The sequence below is a fragment of the Megalobrama amblycephala genome, linkage group LG13, assembly GCF_018812025.1.
Source record: "Megalobrama amblycephala isolate DHTTF-2021 linkage group LG13, ASM1881202v1, whole genome shotgun sequence".
NCBI classification, from domain to species: Eukaryota; Metazoa; Chordata; class Actinopteri; order Cypriniformes; family Xenocyprididae; genus Megalobrama; species Megalobrama amblycephala.
Genome location: NC_063056.1, coordinates 23182880 through 23203231, shown reverse-complemented (window position 1 = coordinate 23203231; position 20352 = coordinate 23182880). Strand labels below are relative to the sequence as shown.

The 20352-nt window shown below is 38.4% G+C and overlaps 1 protein-coding gene across 3 annotated transcripts in view; it reads left to right on the top strand.

The window, feature by feature from the left end:
- The window catches only part of si:dkey-22o22.2 (neural-cadherin), a 176812-nt gene that overhangs the window by 95339 nt on the left and 61121 nt on the right, over positions 1-20352 (top strand). For all 3 annotated transcript variants that reach the window (XM_048152638.1, XM_048152637.1, XM_048152636.1), the window contains 4 exons: positions 7453-7641; positions 10141-10366; positions 11806-12010; positions 19237-19348. In XM_048152638.1, the coding sequence (XP_048008595.1) occupies positions 7453-7641; positions 10141-10366; positions 11806-12010; positions 19237-19348 (732 nt within the window). The remainder of the gene's footprint in view (positions 1-7452; positions 7642-10140; positions 10367-11805; positions 12011-19236; positions 19349-20352) is intronic.

The following is a 20352-nucleotide window of genomic DNA, read 5'->3' as shown; positions in this document are numbered from 1 at the left end:
GGATGTCACAAAGACTTAACCCTGCAAAGCGGAGACTTGACTCAGGGGGGACACCTGCACCATCTCAGTCACCATGACAACTTGGCCTACACTGTCATTCACCAAGACACCTGCAAGTCTTTCCTTACGCTGTGTGTGTGTGTGTAATTCCAGATCATCTGTTTAGGTGGTTTTTGAGACGTGTGTTTTCTGCCTTCTCAAGAGTCGCTGGTTTGGTCTTGATGTAGTCCATCCCAAACAGACCAGTAATGACACAAATTTTAAAGTCACCATGAAATCAAAGTTGACAATTCTTGTTTATCTCACGACATGTCTTCTCTTCTCTGATGACATGTTTCTCAGTTTCAGGGGCTAGACTATCTGGGTGTGTCTCAATCAGCTCCCTATAGCTCCTGAGCTTGTGAATCAGTATATCGTGTACAGGAATTCGGGCACTGGTGAGGACAGTAAAGGACGCTGGTTCACCACACATTGGGACACTTATGACTCTATTTCCGGCGATGTGACAACGTCCTCATTGTACAACATCACTACTGGTTTTTATGAACAACAGCACAGCTGATATCTTTTCAGCTGAACTTTTTAGGGAGCGAACGTTTCAGTGCCCTGGAAGAATTCTGCGATTCCCTTAAAATGGCTGACTCCCTGGTCAATGCCCTGACTACTGAACTAATGAGCTGATTGAGACACACCCTCTGTCATTCATATGAGATTGTAGCAGTAGCAAACCACAATGATCCAACGATCCAGTCAATTCCCCATGGACAAAATCAAGTCCCGCCCTTTTATGGTTGAGAAGCTTCAATCAGATATATATCAAAAAAGAGAAGAATAGACTATTGCCATTTCTGTTTTATGCCAACTTTAACTGCGACTGGATCATTGAACAGTCAGTTGAACTCAAGAACTGGATCAGTCCAGTTTGTGAATGAATCAAACAGGTTTTGCTGACTGAATCAACTGATTCAAATGAGTCAGAAGAACAATTCATTCAATCATTTAATTCATGCATCACTACTTTTTTATTAATTCAAATGAATATTTAATAAATTACTTTAATTTCAGTCTTCAGGTAATTTGATAAGAATTTTATGGTGTTTTTTTCATATTTTTTTAACTTGACACCCCCAGTCCTTATTGACTTTCAAATTATTAATGATTTTATTTATATTTGTTCTGAAGAAGAAAGAAAGCCATACAGGTTTGGAATGACATAAGAGTGAGTAAATGATGACAGAGTTTTAATTTTTGGGTCTCTTAATCTCTTTAAATTGAGAGCAAATTAAGATTTTTGCCTCTTCTCCCAATAAAAAGATGTCAGTAAAATTCTTCCAAAACCAAATCATCTGAGCTTTATTATCCTAAAATTTGAAACTTAAAGCATATACATAAATAAAGCAAGAATTTAATCTTTTAAATTATGGAAGAGCAAACTCTAAGCAATGCACTTTTCCTCTGTTGTTTGTGCCTTGCGCTTATAGTGAATCAGCATTGATTCATCACTCCATATCCTCTCAAAGGCAACACATCACATTCTTCCAATCATCCAGTGCCTTTGAGTTGCTCTTTTAGATGCAGACAAACATGCTAAGAAAAGAAAAGCGGCACATGTTAGATGCGGCTGATGACCATTTAAATCTTTTTGAATGGAATCTAATTTTCCTCAGTCAGCGTCTGTTACATCCATTCGCCAAATTACCGTACACCAAATTAGACCGAAAACACAACACAAACACCGCACGCACCATTTCCATCCCCCTTTTTTATCCACTCTTCATCTTGTTTTTTTTCACATTACAATTTGTGACATCTTCTGTATTGATATTCAAATTAGTACAGAGCTTTGGGTGGACTTAGATGAAATTCACCAGCTATTTATACACGGAGCATATTATATCCAATGCTTTGCTTCACTGCCATCCGGGCTTAGCTTGGATTAGTGAGACGTAAACAAATGCACAAAGGCCTTTGCGCTTTCTCCTCAGATTTTTTTCTCACGTTATCTGAACTAGCAAACTGTGATGCTGAAAAGATCAAGCAATTGATTCATTGTGTTTTATGCACAGAGCAAGAAAGAGATCCCAGATGGGATTCCATAGTGTTCTTTTGAAACAAAGAGCAAGATGCCCAGTCATGAAACAAATAGAAAAATCTCCTTCTTTCGTTACCAGTTGGCCTTGTTATTTCCATCCTAGCTAAAAGGCTTTTTTTTTTTTTACTCTTCACTTTCCTCCTTCTCTCATTCTCCCCATCCAAGGGTTGTTTATCTTTCTTCAGGATGTGGTGATACTGTGACAGCTGTTTTGGAGGAGTTAGAGGGTAGAGATCCCTTTGTAGAAAGTCTGGCCAGAGTTCCTTAGGCGTCCCTTGAACTGCCCTCTCCCTGCTGGAGGTTTGTTGATTAAGCCTGTGGCCCATTAGCCTCTCAGGTGTGGGTGTTGGCCGCTGGGGGTTTGATCCACATCTGTTGGACCTTTAGGCCACTGCAGTGGTGGGCTGCACACAGAGCTCAGTGTGAGGTAGGAAGGGTCGCTTCTAAGGTCTGTGTGTCCACATGAAGAATGTGGATCTTTAGAGATGTAGAACTCCTACAAAAACAGTATCTGTTTGTGTTCTCATTTTACATTACATACAACATTTTATACACACACACACACACATACACACATATCTGCTAATGGGTAATTAAATGTAACAAATTATGTAAAAATGTATCTTTTCTTTGAAAATTAAACATTTTATCAAATTTTAATAAGTGCCTTAAAGGATTAGTCCACTTTTAAATACACTTTTCCTGATAAATTTACTCACCCCCATGTCATCCAAGATGTTCATGTCTGTCTTTCTTTCTTTCGTAAGTAGAATAGGGAAGGCGTAGGACATTCAGCGTAAGCGTTATGAAGAATGCGGAAGCGGAAAGTACGTTCAAGGCGATATTTTGTTTATAAAGCATAAACGGTTGTATTTTTTTCGAAAATGACCGATCGATTCGCTAGATAAGACCCTTATTCCTCATCTGGTATCGTTTAAAGCCCTTGAAGCTGCACTGAAACTGTAATTTTGACCTTCAACGTGTTGGTAGCCATTGAAATCCACTGTAAGGAGAATAATCCTGGAATGTTTTCCTCAAAAACCTTCATTTCTTTTCGACTGACGAAAGAAAGACATGAACATCTTGGATGACATGGGGATGAGTAAATTTATCAGGAAAAGTGTATTTAAAAGTGGACTAATCCTTTAATCTTTTAAACAACTGAGAAGATGGTGATCAAACTACATTTTTAAAAATCACGTGTCAAGTTTATAATATATATTACATCAGCATGAAAATCAAATTGGATGACTACAGGGCTCATCTCAGGATCACTCATTTAATAGTTCATCTATTGCCAAGATTATTTAAAAAAAAAAAAAAAATCACTCAAGAATAGAAAATTATTGAAAACATTAAAATCAGTCCGTCAAAACCAACACACGGTGAACAAAGTTTTTCAAATGGATTGGCTTTTATTCTTTTTAGCATGCAGTGTGAAGTGTTTCACTCTGTTCCCTGATTATTCCGATTCAATTTCAGCGAGTGAAGAACAAATTTATACTCAAATTTATTTATGTATTAGGTATGTTATTGTCTCTGACAGACATCATGTTGAAGCCATTCAGGCCACCATTTTCAGTCTATTCTCGGGAAACGATGACGCATTCAAAACGTTTGCAAATGTGTGACTCACCGAACCTCTGCTTCTCGTAAATACTACCTTGAATTGTGCACGTTATTTTTTGACAGACATCGATGTCATGATATTCAAATGATGTGGATTTGAAAACAGATAGATCGTAAAGTAATAATTATTTATTTCTTACACTATGTCTACAATGGAAGCGAGCGGTGTGACACAACGTGACAAACGCAAATAGAACAAATGCCCGCCTGTAAACTGATGTCCCATTCTGGCATTTCTGGCATACTACAAGTGCTCACGCTACTTCTGACACAACAAATGGATTCTGTTCACGTCTGGTGTATACACTGTGTTAGCTGGCAAGTATTCAGTGAATGTGGTTCAATATCTTGGAATGTTTTTTTTTTTTTCATCAACAGTAAGTTTTTTTTTTTTTGTTGTTGTTGTTGTTTTTTTTATCATTTTAATTAATACCATTATCCATGATTCATCTTTTTGGTCTTTTTGGCATTTGACAACATTTAACACATAATATTATTCTTTTATTTAGCCAATTCATTAATTATTATCCTTTAGAATATATAGTTTCTGGAATATAAAAATATAACAAAATATTATTGAGTAAGACATTATGATTCTGTTTCTTGCCATGCTGCTAAAGCCATTCTCTCTTCATTTGGATACATTTATGCATGTATTTAGCATACATCTTGCTAGGTTCAGTCATGTAGACCACTGATAATTTATCTGTATTATCCTCAACTTCAGTGAATCACAGCGGCAAGTGGACAGACAGAATTTGATTATTTGAAATGCACCAACATTGACAGGATTTACATGTATTTGCATAGAGAATGCCACTTTTTGTTGACTTTAACATGTGCAGTGATCTGTGGGGTTTTGTTGGTTTGTGTTTTTGCTCTGCTGCCATTGATGTGGTTTTATCTATTTGACTGTCTGCTCAACATGACCTCCAGTCCATCCATTTTCACAAGCTCGCCACAATCGCTTCACATCCTGACTCCGTAGACGATCACAACACAGAAACGTGGAAACATAGAGGCAAGACACCCAAACCCCCGACCCTTGTATCTTTTTTGCTCTCATTGTGTCTTTTGTCTTTTCCTTGCATCTCCCTCAATCACTCTCTTATGACACACTCCAAAGCGTGGCTATGAAAAGACAGGAAGTGAGTGTAACGGTAGTATGTTCCCTCTTGACAAGATGCTTAGAAGTGAAGTTTCTTCTCATTCTCACTGCTGTCTCACTTTTGCATGAAATGCCAAAAACAACACGGTTTAAGTCTGGAAACAAACAAACAACAGAGAAAAGAGAACACAAAAACACCCCAAAAAAGATATTTCTGTTCTGTTAAGTCCCTTCTTTCTCCATCTGATCTTCCGAGGCCATCTGAGGGAGCCGGCTCATGTCTCTGACAGCAAACTTCCTCAGGACATACAGGGGAAGTCAGAGATGACGTGTACTACAGAAATGTCATTTCTATCTTGTAGCTGAGCATCCTCGGGCTGAATGACAGTCTGAAGCCGAGAGGCGTCACTGAACTCAGGGTGGTTGAAGGCTTTCTCCATCCCTTCTGCTCTTTTTGCTAGTATTGTGATTAGAAGATGTGCTTTAAATGTCTATAAACACGACACTGTGGCCTGGTAGATGTGTTTTGGATTTTTGCTGAGATTACAGAGATTATGAACAGCATTATGAGCATCCTTCAAAAAGAAAACAATGAAAGGGATAAAACAAGAAGAGTGTCATGAGAGAGAAGATGACAGGCCTTGAATTTCTCTCATTAGGGCCTATTGTTGGATGGATCGGTTGCTCATGTTCTTGCTCATCTCAGTTGAATAAATGCTGTGTTTTTGTGGCTGTCTTTCACCTGTATCAGAACTACATTTCAGAAAAATCTAAAAGATTTACAGTTACATAATAATAATAGTAATAATTGAAGAGTTCAGATGCAAAAGTCGCTAAACGCCACCTCTGTCAAAAATGGGAATGATATTGAGCGAATGCTTTCTGCACATAGTATACGTTCATTAAATACTTTAGCTTCAAATCCGCCAAATCCAAGCGTCAGCCCATTCAGAAATTCTGGTTTGTTGGCAGAAAGTGCTAAACGCCACTTCCCTTTGTCAACAAAGTCCAGAGAAACCAATCAAAAGACGCGAGTCATGTCATATGATTTCAAGATGAATGACGGTGTGTGTATGAGCTGGCTTTCAATTTCCGAGCTTCAAGTTTGACAGGATGACAGTTCCTTTTGCTGCTGTAAAACTGACAGAAACAGACGTTTTACTATGTATTGTTGTCCGAAGAGCTGGACTTAGAGGTTTTTGCAAAAAAGAACATGCTGGTTTTGCAGCAAAAGTCAGTCAAATTTGTTAAATACCAATAAATTGACTAAAGTGACATTTTTGAAAATGAGGCATTTCAGTAACTGACTAATAACCTTTTCATTGCCATTAAATTGAAATTACTGAACCAAAACATAGGAACCTGGTATAATAAAAAAAATGCTCATTTAAAGGTGCCCTAGATTATGTTTTTAAAAGATGTAATATAAGTCTAAGGTGTCCCCTGAATGTGTCTGTGAAGTTTCAGCTCAAAATACCCCATAGATTTTTTTTTATTAATTTTTTTTAACTGCCTATTTTGGGGCATCATTATAAACGCGCCGATTTTATGCTGTGGCCCCTTTAAATCTCGTGCTCTCCGCCCACAGAGCTCGCGCTTGCCTTAAACAGTGTCTTAACAAAGTTTACACAGCTAATATAACCCTCAAAATGGATCTTTACAAAGTGTTCGTCATGCATGCGGCATGCATGCGTCGGATTATGTGAGTATTGTATACTGTTATATTGTTTACTTCTGATTTTGAATGAGTTTGATAGTGCTCCGTGGCTAACGGCTAATGCTACACTGTTGGAGAGATTTATAAAGAATGAAGTTGTGTTTATGAATTATACAGACTGCAAGTGTTTAAAAATGAAAATAGCGACGGCTCTCTTGTCTCCGTGAATACAGTAATAACCGATGGTAACTTTAACCACATTTAACAGTACATTAGCAACATGCTAACATTTAGAAAGACAGTTTACAAATATCACTAAAAAATATCATGTTATCATGGATCATGATTTATGTGTCATGATCAGTTATTATTGCTCCATCTGCCATTTTTCGCTATTGTTCTTGCTTGCTTACCTAGTCTGATGATTTGGTTGTGCACATCCAGACGTTAATACTGGCTGCCCTTGTCTAATGCCTTTTATAATGTTGGAAACGTGGGCTGGCATATGCAAATATTGGGGGCGTACACCCCGACTGTTACGTAACAGTCGGTGTTATGTTGAGATTCGCCTGTTCTTCAGAGATCTTTTAAACAAATGAGATTTATATAAGAAGGAGGAAACAATGGAGTTTGAGACTCACTGTATGTCATTTCCATGTACTGAACTCTTGTTATTTAACTATGCCAAGATAAATTAAATTTTTCATTCGAGGGCACCATTAAAAGAAAACATATCAGGCGGACTTAGAGGTTTTGGCATCTGAACTCTTCAATTATTATTATTCTTATTATTTTCAAATAATTAAAAATATTTTTATTTATTTTCTTTAAGAATTTTATTTATCATATTACAGTTCTTCTTGTCATATTTTCTGTATTGTAATACATAAAATGCACAAAATCCCTATGTATATGTGATGCATTTCTTTATGTGTTCAAAACATATTTGTCTGTTTCTCTCTCTAGGTGACGAATGGTACCTGTGCCGGCTGACTCTGACCCTATCCAACCTGTCAGATCTGCAGTGGGCCATGTTCCCCTACCCCTACCTGGCAGCTGTGGGCCCTGACACTGGTGCTGGCTCTGTTGTCTACAAGCTTGTGGCCCGAAGTGGCGATGGCTCAATGGGAACAGCTCACTTCCTTTTGGTTGATGGTGGGTTTGATGGACGACAGACGCTTTAATCATCGGAAAACTGTCAATACAATCATGCTGCTAGTTATAACGCTGCCCCAATTTAAATAGAAAGGGAATTAGACTGTCTGTCTCACATGCAGACATGCATTACATGATCAATAATTTTAACCCCGTGTATTGTTTATGCTTGAAACTCAAATGGTTTAGCTGAAACACTTAGCTTAGGTTTGTTAAGTTTTGTTAAGTTTTCTTTTTATAGGACATCATGAAGTTGCCATGAAATCATAATGAACACCATTGACATGCTTTTATTTCGAATCAATGGCAATGACATGCCTTTTTCATTAGCCAGTTGGTTACCGCTGTTATAGAAATAGCATAAAGCACTTAGTCACCAATGTAATCCATGCTGTTTCCATAATTATTCATTCCTGTTCACTGTACGTGATTTAATTTAGTGCACAGAGACCGACAAAGGTTAAATTAATTTGATGTATGTTTCTCATGCAGACATGCTGTGTAATTCAATCTACAGTAATTAGTCAAAAGCAAATATACATATAACTTTAATCTGTTACCATATGAGCATGTATGTGTGCATGCTGATGTATGTGTGTTAGGACAGGTGTGTCATACTGGTTTTATTGTACCTCTAGGACATCTTCAGAAACATCATAACCTCTCATAATGGCTAGTCATTCATCATCTGATATGTTGTGACATTACAAAATTACTTCTCTGGTCCAAAAGGATTTAGACTCTGCTATAAATATTCTGTCTCTGGTGATATTACACTCAGAAGTTTATAAACTCTGGCTTTAGGTGCCATTGCCTATAGCGCTCTTCTTCTGAGTTTTTGAACAGTCTTTTAGTTGAATGTCATTCATTGTCAAGTAGGTCATTTACAATTTGCACATACAGAATGATTTACTAGTGCTTGCAGGAAAAATGGTGTTAATGTTTCAGGTAAGCATAGATTATAGACTGAATTTGCAGAAATTAGACAGAAATTATAAAACAGACTGTTCTGGTCTTGAATGGTGATTGGTCACTACGGCATTCCAGCCATGTTATGTTTTTCAGTGGCGCTTAATAAGATTTTAATGAAAAATTATGTCCTTAACAAAATCAAGGCTGTTATATTATGAATATTTTCCTTTAGCCTTGACTATATCCACACGTTAGTGTAAAGGCAGCTAGTAGTTAGTAAAATAGATGCAGCAGACTAATCATAATTCATTATGCAATAAATGCATTCACAATTGTTCAAAAGTTTAAGGTTAATTTCTTTAGATTTCTGAAGGATAATGTGACATTGAAGACTAGATTAATTCAGCTTTGCTATCACAAGAATGCATTATTTTTATATTTATATATTTTTATATTGAATATTTTCTTGGTGAGCATAAAAGACTTTCAGAAGCATTAAAAAATCTTACCAACCCCAAACTTTTGAAAGGGTTTTATGCAAATATAACAATCAAATCAATGATGTCAGTTAGATAATCACATTTTTCCTTTTGTTTAGTAGCATGTAATTATGTATATCTGAATAGCCGATTGTTACTTAAATTTTACTTAAACGTAAAACAACAAACTAACCTGTTCCTGTCTAAGTGGACAGTTCTTAACCGGAATAAGCTGCAAAGTGGAGATAATGGATCATAAACTTCACATCATTATCATCAATACATTTTTCATTATTTGAAGAGGGCTTGTAAAGACAGAATCAAGCATGATTCTGAATCAGAACCTTTGCAGATGAGTCTTCAAGCAGCTGCAAGAAGGGCAAGGCAGAGCGGGTACAGCTGGGAAATCTGCTCCGCCTCAGCAGCTGTGTTCTTCATCCACCTCCTCTTCCTCCGCTCCCAAATAATGACATGCTCAAGGGGACAGTGGTTAAAATGAGCTCTTGTCTTGCTATTGTCCTGGAGGAGGAACAGAGGGGAGCGTATTGCTCCCCCCCCCTCCCCCCTCCCGTGCACACACAGAGAGATGCACTGAACCACAGCTGGCAGAAGGGTTCCTAATGTGTGTAAAAAGACTTCAAGGCTTTTATGACTTTGTAATCCTCTTGCACTTTGAGCTGAACTTTACAAGAGTTGCTCTTTTAATATGTGATTATAAACAAGTGCCATATCACAGTTTTTAGGCCATTTATGCAGTTTTTTTTTCTACATGCCACAAGTTATCATTTCAAAGTTTGGCCCTATAACTGGCCTATATGTCGTAATATACTTAATATACTGGATAAAATATTTTTATCTTTATGTTTAAAATTTATATATTATATTTAAATAGTTTTTTAAAATGGAAATTTTCTGTTTACAACAATCAGTGTTATTTTAGTATTATTTATTTACTATTACAGTATATATTAATATTTTGAATTAGATTTTATTTATTTTATTATAATAAAACTATTTTTAAATCATTATTAATATTTTTATTAGTTTTTCTTTTTTATTTAAATTTTAGTTTTATTTTATCATTAAATGGGTGTGTACTTTGTGACAGGTGGGGAAGATTCATTTGAAGTAGAACGAACAACGGGAGAAGTGAAGACCACGGGGCGACCTCTGACCCCCAGTAAGGAGTACACACTGACCGTCCAGGCCATGGACTCGCAGGGCAGGAGGGGCCCGCACGCCTCTGTGTTCATACTGGCCGGCTTCCGGCCCCCTCAGTTCACCAACACCACCTACACGATCTACATCCCAGAGAGCACCGGGGTGGGCCAAGCGTGAGTACAGGAAACTGTGTGTTAGTGGGTGTGTTGTGTGCATCTGCGTGTAAGAAGATTCAAAATTTGCTGCTCATTAGAGGGTAAGAGAAGGATTGTGTGAACGTGGCCAACTCTGAAGCTTTATGTGTCATCTGTTGCATGAAACAATTCGCCTGGAGGGATAGCGGAGGTTGAGAGATGGGGGACGGAGTGAATAGAGGGGGTTGTGGCAGAGAGGGGGAACACAGATGCATTATTTTGTCCCCAGGCTCTGAATTTGAAAGCGTGTTCAAATTCAAATATTTATTAAAAGAAACTTCTGGATAAACATGAAGAGCAGTGTCTGAACTTCCCCCTTCAGGCACTGGCACAGACCAGAGCATAATAATCTGTGTGAAGGAGGAGAGGACAGCTAATCATGGAAAGAGAGACATATTAAAAAGAGAGAAGAGAGACATTAAAGTTAAAGAGAGTGGAGGGGGAGATGGCATGGCAAGAGAGCCACAAAGAACCACTATCTCTCAGACATGCATTATTTCCCATTTTACAAAATCTTGTAGATTGCCTTGCCGTCTGCTGCTTACAAAAGCAGCTGCATTCTCAAGCCCTGTTCACACCATGGGACATTATATTTTGACCGCTAATGGGCACTTTTTTTGGTGCCATACTGGCAAATGGCCATAGCTTTTGAAAATAATTTGTATGCTTTCTTGCTGCTTAAAATTAACATTCTGCAGGCTAAAGTGTGAATGGGCCTTCAGGGAGCATTTTAATTTAAACAAAAACTCTTAAATGACTAATTTGAAATGTTTTACATTAAGACAGCATCTCTGTGTGCCACACAAATAAAACTTCTCATGTGAAACACATGAGACTTAATTAAGCAACTTTTTGCAACATAATAAGAATTGTGGCTTGAGTACCAAATCAGCATATTATTTCTGAAGGATCATGTGACATCATGTGAGTAATGGCTGCTGAAAATTCAGCTTTTCCATCACAGGAATAAATTACATTTTAAAATATATTAAAATATAAAATTTTAAATTGTAGTAATGTTTCACAATTTTACAGTTTTTACTTTTTTTTTTTTTTTAATCAAATGCAGCCTTGGTGAGAATAAGACCTTAGTTATATCTTAAATCTTACTGACCCCAAACTTTTAAATGGTTGCATACATATTAGACACAAATATTGTGTAATAGAGTCCATATTTAATTAATTAATTGATTTTTAACAGTACTTTTTTGTATTCGGATGAAATACATAAATATATAATTTGTTGAAATATAAAGAAATACTGTCTTGCTAGGTAGCTCACAATGTTTTGGAACAGAGTTGTAGGTTCCCTATGAAATTTATTCCTCCCAGAGGAGAAATTCATCATAATACATAGTATATGTACATGAATAAATGCTGGCCTGTGTACTGAATCTATTTCCTGTATGTGCCTGTAGGGTGGCGGTGGTCCAGGCTATCTCGTTCCAGAGGAAGACTCTTTCCTATATGCTGCTAGTGAACCCAGGCAACCTGTTCAGCATAAACCAGGAGAGCGGCGCACTCAGCCTGACACGCACTGTGGACTATGAGAGTGGACAACATCTCCATCACCTGCAAGTCAAAGCTTCTGAACCAGATACAGGACTTAGCAACATGGCAGAGGTTAGCACATATTTACCTAGCTATCTAAACAGGGTCTTTCCTTTGATATGTATTGCTCTTAAATTTATTGTTCTTAAGCTAATTATAATTTCTTCAGATTTAAAAACATTTTTCAACAATTTTTATCTTCAAAAGTACAGTTAGGTCAGAAGTACACACGCAACTTGTTCTTTTGTTGCTTCTTCTTTTCAACACACCTAATTAGATAAACCGCCTTAGGCCTGACATTATGATTCTGTGTGTGTGGCTGTCAGTCATTATTCACACCCAGGCCTTGTACAATTTCATGACACATCTGTTTTTTTCTGAAGAGAAAGTCACATATGCTTTGATACACACAATAACACACATACACTCATATGCATAAAGGCATACGCAAGCACAAACAGGAGCAAACATACACATATCAGCAGAAAAGCGGTAATGAGAGATTGTGTGGCACTGAGGCCATCAAACACGCCACAGCTGTGGCTGTTGCCACTTATGAGACTTAGCGGTGCATGTGTCTTTATGTGTAAGATGAAGCGATGTGACAAAGGCAAAGAAATATGACAGATGTTTGATCTATTTCACCCATCGTGTTGTTGTTGCCGTTATTAGAAGCGCAAATGTATCCATTCGTGTGTTCGTGCTGTTCACGCTGTTGTTGTTCCATGTTGATCTTCTTTGTTTGGCATAAGTTCCTCCACATTAATTGAGTCCTCTTGATGGACTTGGCTGAGACACAATGATGTGTAACTGTGCCTGTCCCAGCGCCAGTCACACACACACACATTTTAGATAATTGTCAGAGTCACTGCCCCCTGCCAAATGATTACACCATCTGTGAAGATGAGTAGAACAGACTCGAACAGAGATGAGGCAAAACAAAATGAGAGAAGAGGAGAGGATAAGAGACAAGGCGAAAAGAGACTAGACAAAACTAAATGAAAAGACAAAACAATCCAGATGAGAAGAGACTAAAAGAAAAGATCAGAAGAGATTGGATGAGATGAAACAAGAAGAAATGAGATCAGTTAAGACAAAACAAACTAGATGAGAAGAAAAGAAAAGAAATTAAATTAAATCAAATCAAATCAAATCAAATGGGACAAAATGAGAGTAGAAGAGAAGATAAGAGATGATTAGAAGAGACAAAACGATGAGAGATAAAAAAAAAAGTGGACTAAAGGAAATGAGAGAAGACAAGTAGACAAGAGATGATGAGACTAAAGTCAAGTCACCTTTATTCATACAGCACTTTTTACAATTCAGATTGTGTCACAGCAACTTTACAGCGATAACTGGCAAATAATTTTGGCTGCACAGCAGCTCTAGAAGAAAATGGTGTCAATGTCCACCTTAAGTAAATTCAGTATTGATTCATTCCGTTGTAAAAATCAATAGTTATTAACTTAGTTAATTTATCTGTACATCAGCTCTGGAGAAAACAGTGACGTCATCGTCCAGCTCAGTTCAGTTTGCATACAATGGTGTCAATGCAGGGCGATCAAAAACATTGTTGAATATCAAGTGTCCCCAACTAAGCAAGCCAAAGGCGACAGCGACAAGGAACCCAAACTCCAACAGGTGACAAAATGAAGAAAAAAGCCATGGGAGAAACCAGGCTCAGTCGGTGGGCCAGTTCTCCTCTGGCCAACAACGAACAGTGCACGATTATGATTCAGGCAGCGTTACAGGTCATAAGTCAGATTGGTCAAAATATTTAATCCAGTTCCATCTAGTTGAAGATTCATCACGTCGGTATGGAAACGGTTCGTTGGGGATCTGTGCCACTGACAGTCGTGTCAATGAGGCCTTCACAGGGGATGGTCTAGTTGACACAACCTCTGCTGACACTTCAGGGATGCGTTGTGGTCATGTCTAGGTGCAGGTCCTCCATCTGATCTGGATACGGCCCAGATCCGACGGACTACGGTAGACCTCGGGATAAACAGAGAGACTAATATTAGCGTAGGTGCCACTCTTCTTCTGATGTAACGAGTACATTGGGTGTTATAGGTAGTGTTCCCGGTTCTGCTCTAATTTATGCAGCCTAACAATCCTCTGGATGTGCAAATATAAATTTTATGCATATGCCAGGTTAAAGAGATGCGTTTTTAGTCTAGATTTAAACTGACAGAGTGTGTCTGCTTTCCAAACAATGCTAGGAAGATTGTTCCAAAGGTGTCAAACAGGAGAAGGATCTACCGCCTGCGGTTGATTTTGATATTCTAGGTATTATCAATTGGCCAGAATTCTGAGATCGCAATAGACATGAAGGACTATAATGTGTTAAAGGCAGGGTAGGTAAGAAATTTTGTTCCAAATTTGTTTAAACTTTCTATATATATCAATGCATAATTAAAATGTAAGTACTCTGATAAAAAGAGTATAAAAATCGAGTGACTCTAGACCGTTTAATCTGTATTAAACACAGCTCATTATTTCCATTCGGGACGAAACATAGGATTGGCTTAGGCGACTGTCACTCTCTCGCAACCATGGCAACCACCCTTTTGCCACACATGACCTGCCCACTTGCGTGCGCACGTTTGATTTGGGGAATTCAAGAGGCACGCGATCCTAGGAATACCAAAACAAGGGCAGAGAAACAGCAAGCAAAATTCACAGTACCGGCCTATGCAGTTAGTGAAGGCAAACCAGGCAAAAAAAGGAATACAGTAACAGTACAATAAAAGGCAATGAACAAAAAGTCTTTGGATAAACAAAGAAATAAAACGCGAGTTAATATCATAGACAGTAAAGGTTAATATCGGCGTGGCTTTCCAGCGATGGCGAGAACTGAGGGAACTCAAGGGGCTGAAAAGTGACTCCTTGATGGCTTTATTTCTGCTGGACAGGTAAATCTTTCTTTTTGTATTTTGATCATACATATTTTTTTGTTTATTTTTTCATGAAGCATGTGTCATTAGCACACGTAGCTGCGTAATATAGCTAACATAACATTACTCAGCGAGCCGTTGTAGAGACTATAAATAATCTATAGGCCTAGCTCAAGATGATAGCTATAGTGTTGAATTGTGCATAATTTTGCTTTAGATAACTAAATACATGTTTAACAGATAGTAGGCCTAACGTTACTCCGCATCTAGGAACTTTTCTTAGAACTATATTTACCCTCTGTCTAACTCTTTTACTTTGTTCACCTGTAAGTTTACCTGCACGTTTTTTTCGCCTTTGTTTTGTTTTTATATTCTCTACCTATGTTTACTGATGTCTTTATCTTGTATCTGTGTGTGTCGTACACACTTTGTTGTATGTGTGCGTTATTATTTTGTGTCTGCAATGCAGTTGTGAGTTGATATTTGAGTGTATGTTACTCTGTTTATCTGTAGAACAACGTATATATTATGAATCTTAACTTGGGTAAAGTTGGTTTTATATTCGCACATTCGGACTTCTGATAAATTCAGACTTTCCAATAACTTTCCAATTCCAAATGTGCAATAAATTAATGTTTGCGAATTTTAAGCAGCGACGTGATATTGAAAACCAACGATTGTCAACTTACAACATTTTTCACAGTCGATCAAAATAGGAAGTATTGTTTTAATGGCATATTTACTTGTGAATGTCCACTGAATGTCCAATGTAGTGTGATTAACAAGGCTATTGAATACGGATGTCCGAATGTGCGAATATAAAACCAACTTTACCCAAGTTGAATCTTACACGAAATTCATCTTCATCACAGTGTAAATGATGGTAATGGAAAAACGTGTATCATGCAACCTGTTTTTAGCTTTGCCTTATAGATAACTAGCTCGTTAGCGAATCAAAAAATATATATTTTAAACTTTACCAATATCAATATGCTAGCTTGATAGTGAGTACTAAAATACATCTTGTTTGTTTATCTTCATAATTATAAAGTTATTTTTATTACATGTGATTCTGACATGATGTCACTACATGCACTGTGCTCCTTCCTCTCCGCTTGTCTCGGGTAAATAATGCGTCTTCCAGCTCAGTGGTCGGAGTCGCGCGTTCATGCGTTTTGGGGGCGTGGCTTTGGAAGGAGCCCAGAAGGGAGGGGGTGGAGTGAATGGAAATAATGAGCTGTCTTTAAAACAGTCGTGAGAGGTCTACAGACACTCGATTTTTATACTTTCTTTTTCAGAGTACTTACATTTTAATTATGTATTGATATATATATAAAGTTTAAACAAATTTTGAAAAAAAAGTTTTTTATACATTTTTTACCTACCCTGCCTTTAAGAGCTTGCTTAGGTACTGGGGAGCTGAACCATTTAATGAGTAAGTAATTAGGAAGATTTTAAAATCTATATAATGTTTAATATGGAGCCAGTGCAGTGTTGAAAGAACTGGGCTAATATGGTCATACTACCAGATGAGAGGGGAGGAGATTAGAAGAGACAAGAAAAGAAGAAATGAAGAGAAGACTGAGCGTCTGTCCTCTTAGCTTGTGAAAAATTATTTCATAAAGACGAAGCTCTACTCTAAGACTCTTCATCCCTTTTAGACCCCTGTTGTTGCTGTTATTAGCAGTAATGCTCCTCCAGAAACAGACATCAGACTCATTACTGCCATATTCAACCTCTAGCAGCCATGAAACAAACACAGAACATTCCCCTCTGTTGGGCAGATTCCCGAGGGACGACAGGAAAGAAAAAGAAACCTGTAATGCAGAGCTACATGGGCTACGATGTCCTGACGGCTTCAGAGCTGTATGGTCAGCTATGGTGCTGTGTGTGTTACGTGTAAGGAACTTGTCCCTCTTGGCAGTGCTGCTCCTCTGAGATAAGCAGTTTTGCGGGACTCACCATCACCATGACTAACACCCCCACTGAGAACACATACCCCGCTTTCCCTCTGCCTCTGTTCGGTCAAAGTCAAATCCTGTGCCAGTTTGCGGTCTGAATGCTCACAAATCGCTGCACAGAGTGAAGCCTGAATGTAGATACAGCCCTTCCATAAGCTATCATCTGAGCTTCAGCTGAGATCTGCTACATTAACGTCTACACACCGAGTTTGACTGGGGTTTATGTGTGTTTGTGGGGTGGTTGATCCATTTGCATTCAGTGGCTTCTGCCACAGCTGTTCTGTTCTGCTTCTGTCTTTTCTTTTAATGTTATTCCTCTCTCGTGTGCCTATGTTCTTAACCGAAAGCCTCCAGAAAGCCAAGTGACTCAGGACAATAAATGTGTCCATACTCATGCAGGGTTTTAGTCCCTGTAGAAAAGATCGCCTTCCATACAGATATTTAGGTCAGCCATCTTTCTGGAAGTTAAATTGTCTGTCATCTACTGAATTGTAAGAAAAAATTAGATTTTAAAAAATCCATTTGGTCACAATGACAAAAAAAAGTTAAAATATTTTACTGATGGATAAAAATAGAAAGAACATTTACAACAAATCCATCAAGCAATAATTATTTGTAGCTTACTTAGGCCCTGTTTCCACCTGGTATTAAGATGTGTTTTGGTCAATCGGATCACAAGTGGACGGTGCTAAATACAGGTGTAAACGGGGTGTAAAATGTTTTGAGCTTGTCCACTTTCGACCACTTCCAGAGGTAGTCGAAAACGCATTCAATCTGATTGCTTTTCTTGTGGTCAAATGTGTTCAAACAGCCACAAAAGACCTAGGGCCCTATTTTAACGATCTAAACGCAAAGTGTAAAGCGCACGGCGCAGGTGCACTCAGGGCGTGTCCAAATCCACTTTTGCTATTTTAATGACGGAAAAATGGTCCGTGCGCCGGGGCGCATTTTTGAAATGGGTTGTCCCTATTCTCTTAATGAGTAATGGGCGTAACGTTCAATAAACCAATCAGAGTGTCATCTCCCATTCCCTTTAAGAGCGAGATGCGCTCGCGCCATGGTGTATTGCTATTTACATGGCGGAATTTGTTGGCGATGAGTCAGTTAATATATATGTGTGTGTATTGGCACGATTGTTCAATTAATTAGCCAGTTTCGTTCATCATTATAAGTAGTAATAGGCTGAATTGAAAATAGGTAGCCTAATTCTAATACACGCAATGACTATTCATCATTACATTTTTATATTTATGTAGCCTACACAATAATATTCTTTTACACTGTAATCCTTTTGTTTTTAATATTTGGCATGTTTGTGTGATGCGCATCCCTGTGTGTAATAAGCAAAGTCAACGTGCACTGTGGACGCGCTCAGAGGCGCAGTTTCTACCAACGCGCTCTAACAAAAAAATATTGCGTTATTGACTTTAGACTTTAGACCAGGTTTGAGTTGGTCTATGGCGCAGTCTATTTTCAGCTCCTTAAAATAGCAATGCGCCTGAACACACCACTTTTTTAGACCAGCACGCCCATGGGTGCACTAACTGGCGCAAATGCATTTACTAATTTAAGGACGTGGCGCTGAATGGGAAAACGCGAACGGCGCCGGACGCAAACTAGCAAACACACTTGCACTGCGCCTTGCGTCGCATTGCGCAGGGTGTATTATAGGGCCCATAATGTGTAAACATTATGGGAAGCATGCATTTAAACTTTGTCAGCTGGTTTAAAGACGAAAAATGTACCAAGCACAATGTTCTCTCACCATTCCTGATTTCTAGCACACTCACTGCATTCGGCCAGTCTTGCTGCTATCACAGCAGAAAGGAAAGCTGCTGATTTCCATATGTTTTTTTCGTCATCTCCGGCCTTACTCTCACAAAAATGCAAATAAAATTGACATGTTTTTAATAATTTTGTATAGCCATAAGAGATTTACATGGTAGGTCAGTAAGGAGTATGTGTACAGAGTTGAGTGATAAATAATAATTATCTACCATTGTGATGATCTATTTTGCAAATGTTCTGTCTTGTTCTGTTTTAATCTGTCAGTAAAGTATTGTAATGTTTGGTATTTTTATAGGTTCTTCACAAGATGTTCTGTGCCAAGATCTATTTTAGTCTTGAGGCATATAACACAGTGGAACAGATAACAGATTTTTTATGTCAACATGATGTAAAGCATTTTAAATCATCCATTAATGTTCTTAGAATTTGGTAAAAGACATAAAATGGATGGTTAATGCCTCTGCACTCACCCATCAGTGACTCTATTCAAGTCATTTGATGCTTTAAAACCCTGACTAAAATCCATTTAATATAAATTAAGGAAGCTATATGAATGTTTGGATGGAAACTTTATTTGAGGGGACTAACCGTTAATGTTTCCATACTTGTCCACATAATAACGTCTCTCTGTCTTGTTTTCTTAATTATGCAGGTGGTGGTTCACATCACAGATGAGAATGACTGCACACCAGAGTTTATGCACTCCATTTACAGTCGAGACAACGTCCCTGAGACCACCCCTACTGGTACATCCTTACTGCAGGGTGAGTGTCTGCTTCTCCATTTGTCTCTCTTCCCATCTTTGTGATCGTCTCACTTTCTTTCTCTCTGTCCGTGTTTTTCCCCCGGCAGTCCTGCTCTTGAGGCAGGTGCTGTTGCCGGTTTCTCTGCGGGGGCAAGTGTCTCTTCAACTCAGTCTTGTAATTATGAAATAATTCATTATGGCAGCACTTTCTGGGTGGTAAATGGATTGTAATCAAAGCCAGCTTGGTGGCTCCCAGGCAGAGAAGCTTTTCTGCCCCCTCTCCTCTCCAATCATCCCGACTAGCTCTGTCAAGCTAGTCAGACTATCAATCCTCCATTTTGTCTTTGCTGATGTTGTTGGCTCTATAACCACAGGTCGGAGACTGTGATCCAGCAATAGAGGTGCGATCTCCACAGTGGCACTTGGATGTGGTGAGGTGGGGGGTACGACCCGCTCCATGTTCCCCAGATAATCACGTCTGATAGAGTCAGGCAGTTCTGAAGAAGAGGCATTCCTGACCTCCTCCTCTAAAACACAATCATTAATGGGAGGGGGACCTGTTTATCTCTCTGTGCCAGCCCCATCTGCGATCATATCGCTGTAATTGAAGATGTTTTAGTTGCTTTAAAAAGCACGAGCGAGTTGTCGTGTTGCATTTCAGACAGAGGCTTGAGTGCATTAGTTGTTTGAATAAATGTTCATAAGCCCTAAATAGTGGTGCATGTTAAGGCAGGCATTACTACTACTATTACTATTGCTCATAGTTAACGTTTGGGTTTTAAACAGAACTCTAAAGCCGAGTTCAGACTGCACGATTTTCAAAGTAGTCGGGTCACTGTTCTTTTCACACTGCATGACTATCTTGGCCAGCATTCAGTCGCTGCTGTGTTCAAATTGCACGATGGATCGGCGACAGAGCGTTTCAAACTGCATGACTTTACAATAGGAAGAATCGCCGACAACTACGAAAACTACGTTTCACAACCAAACACACGCGAGACGTGACAAGGAAACAACGCGATA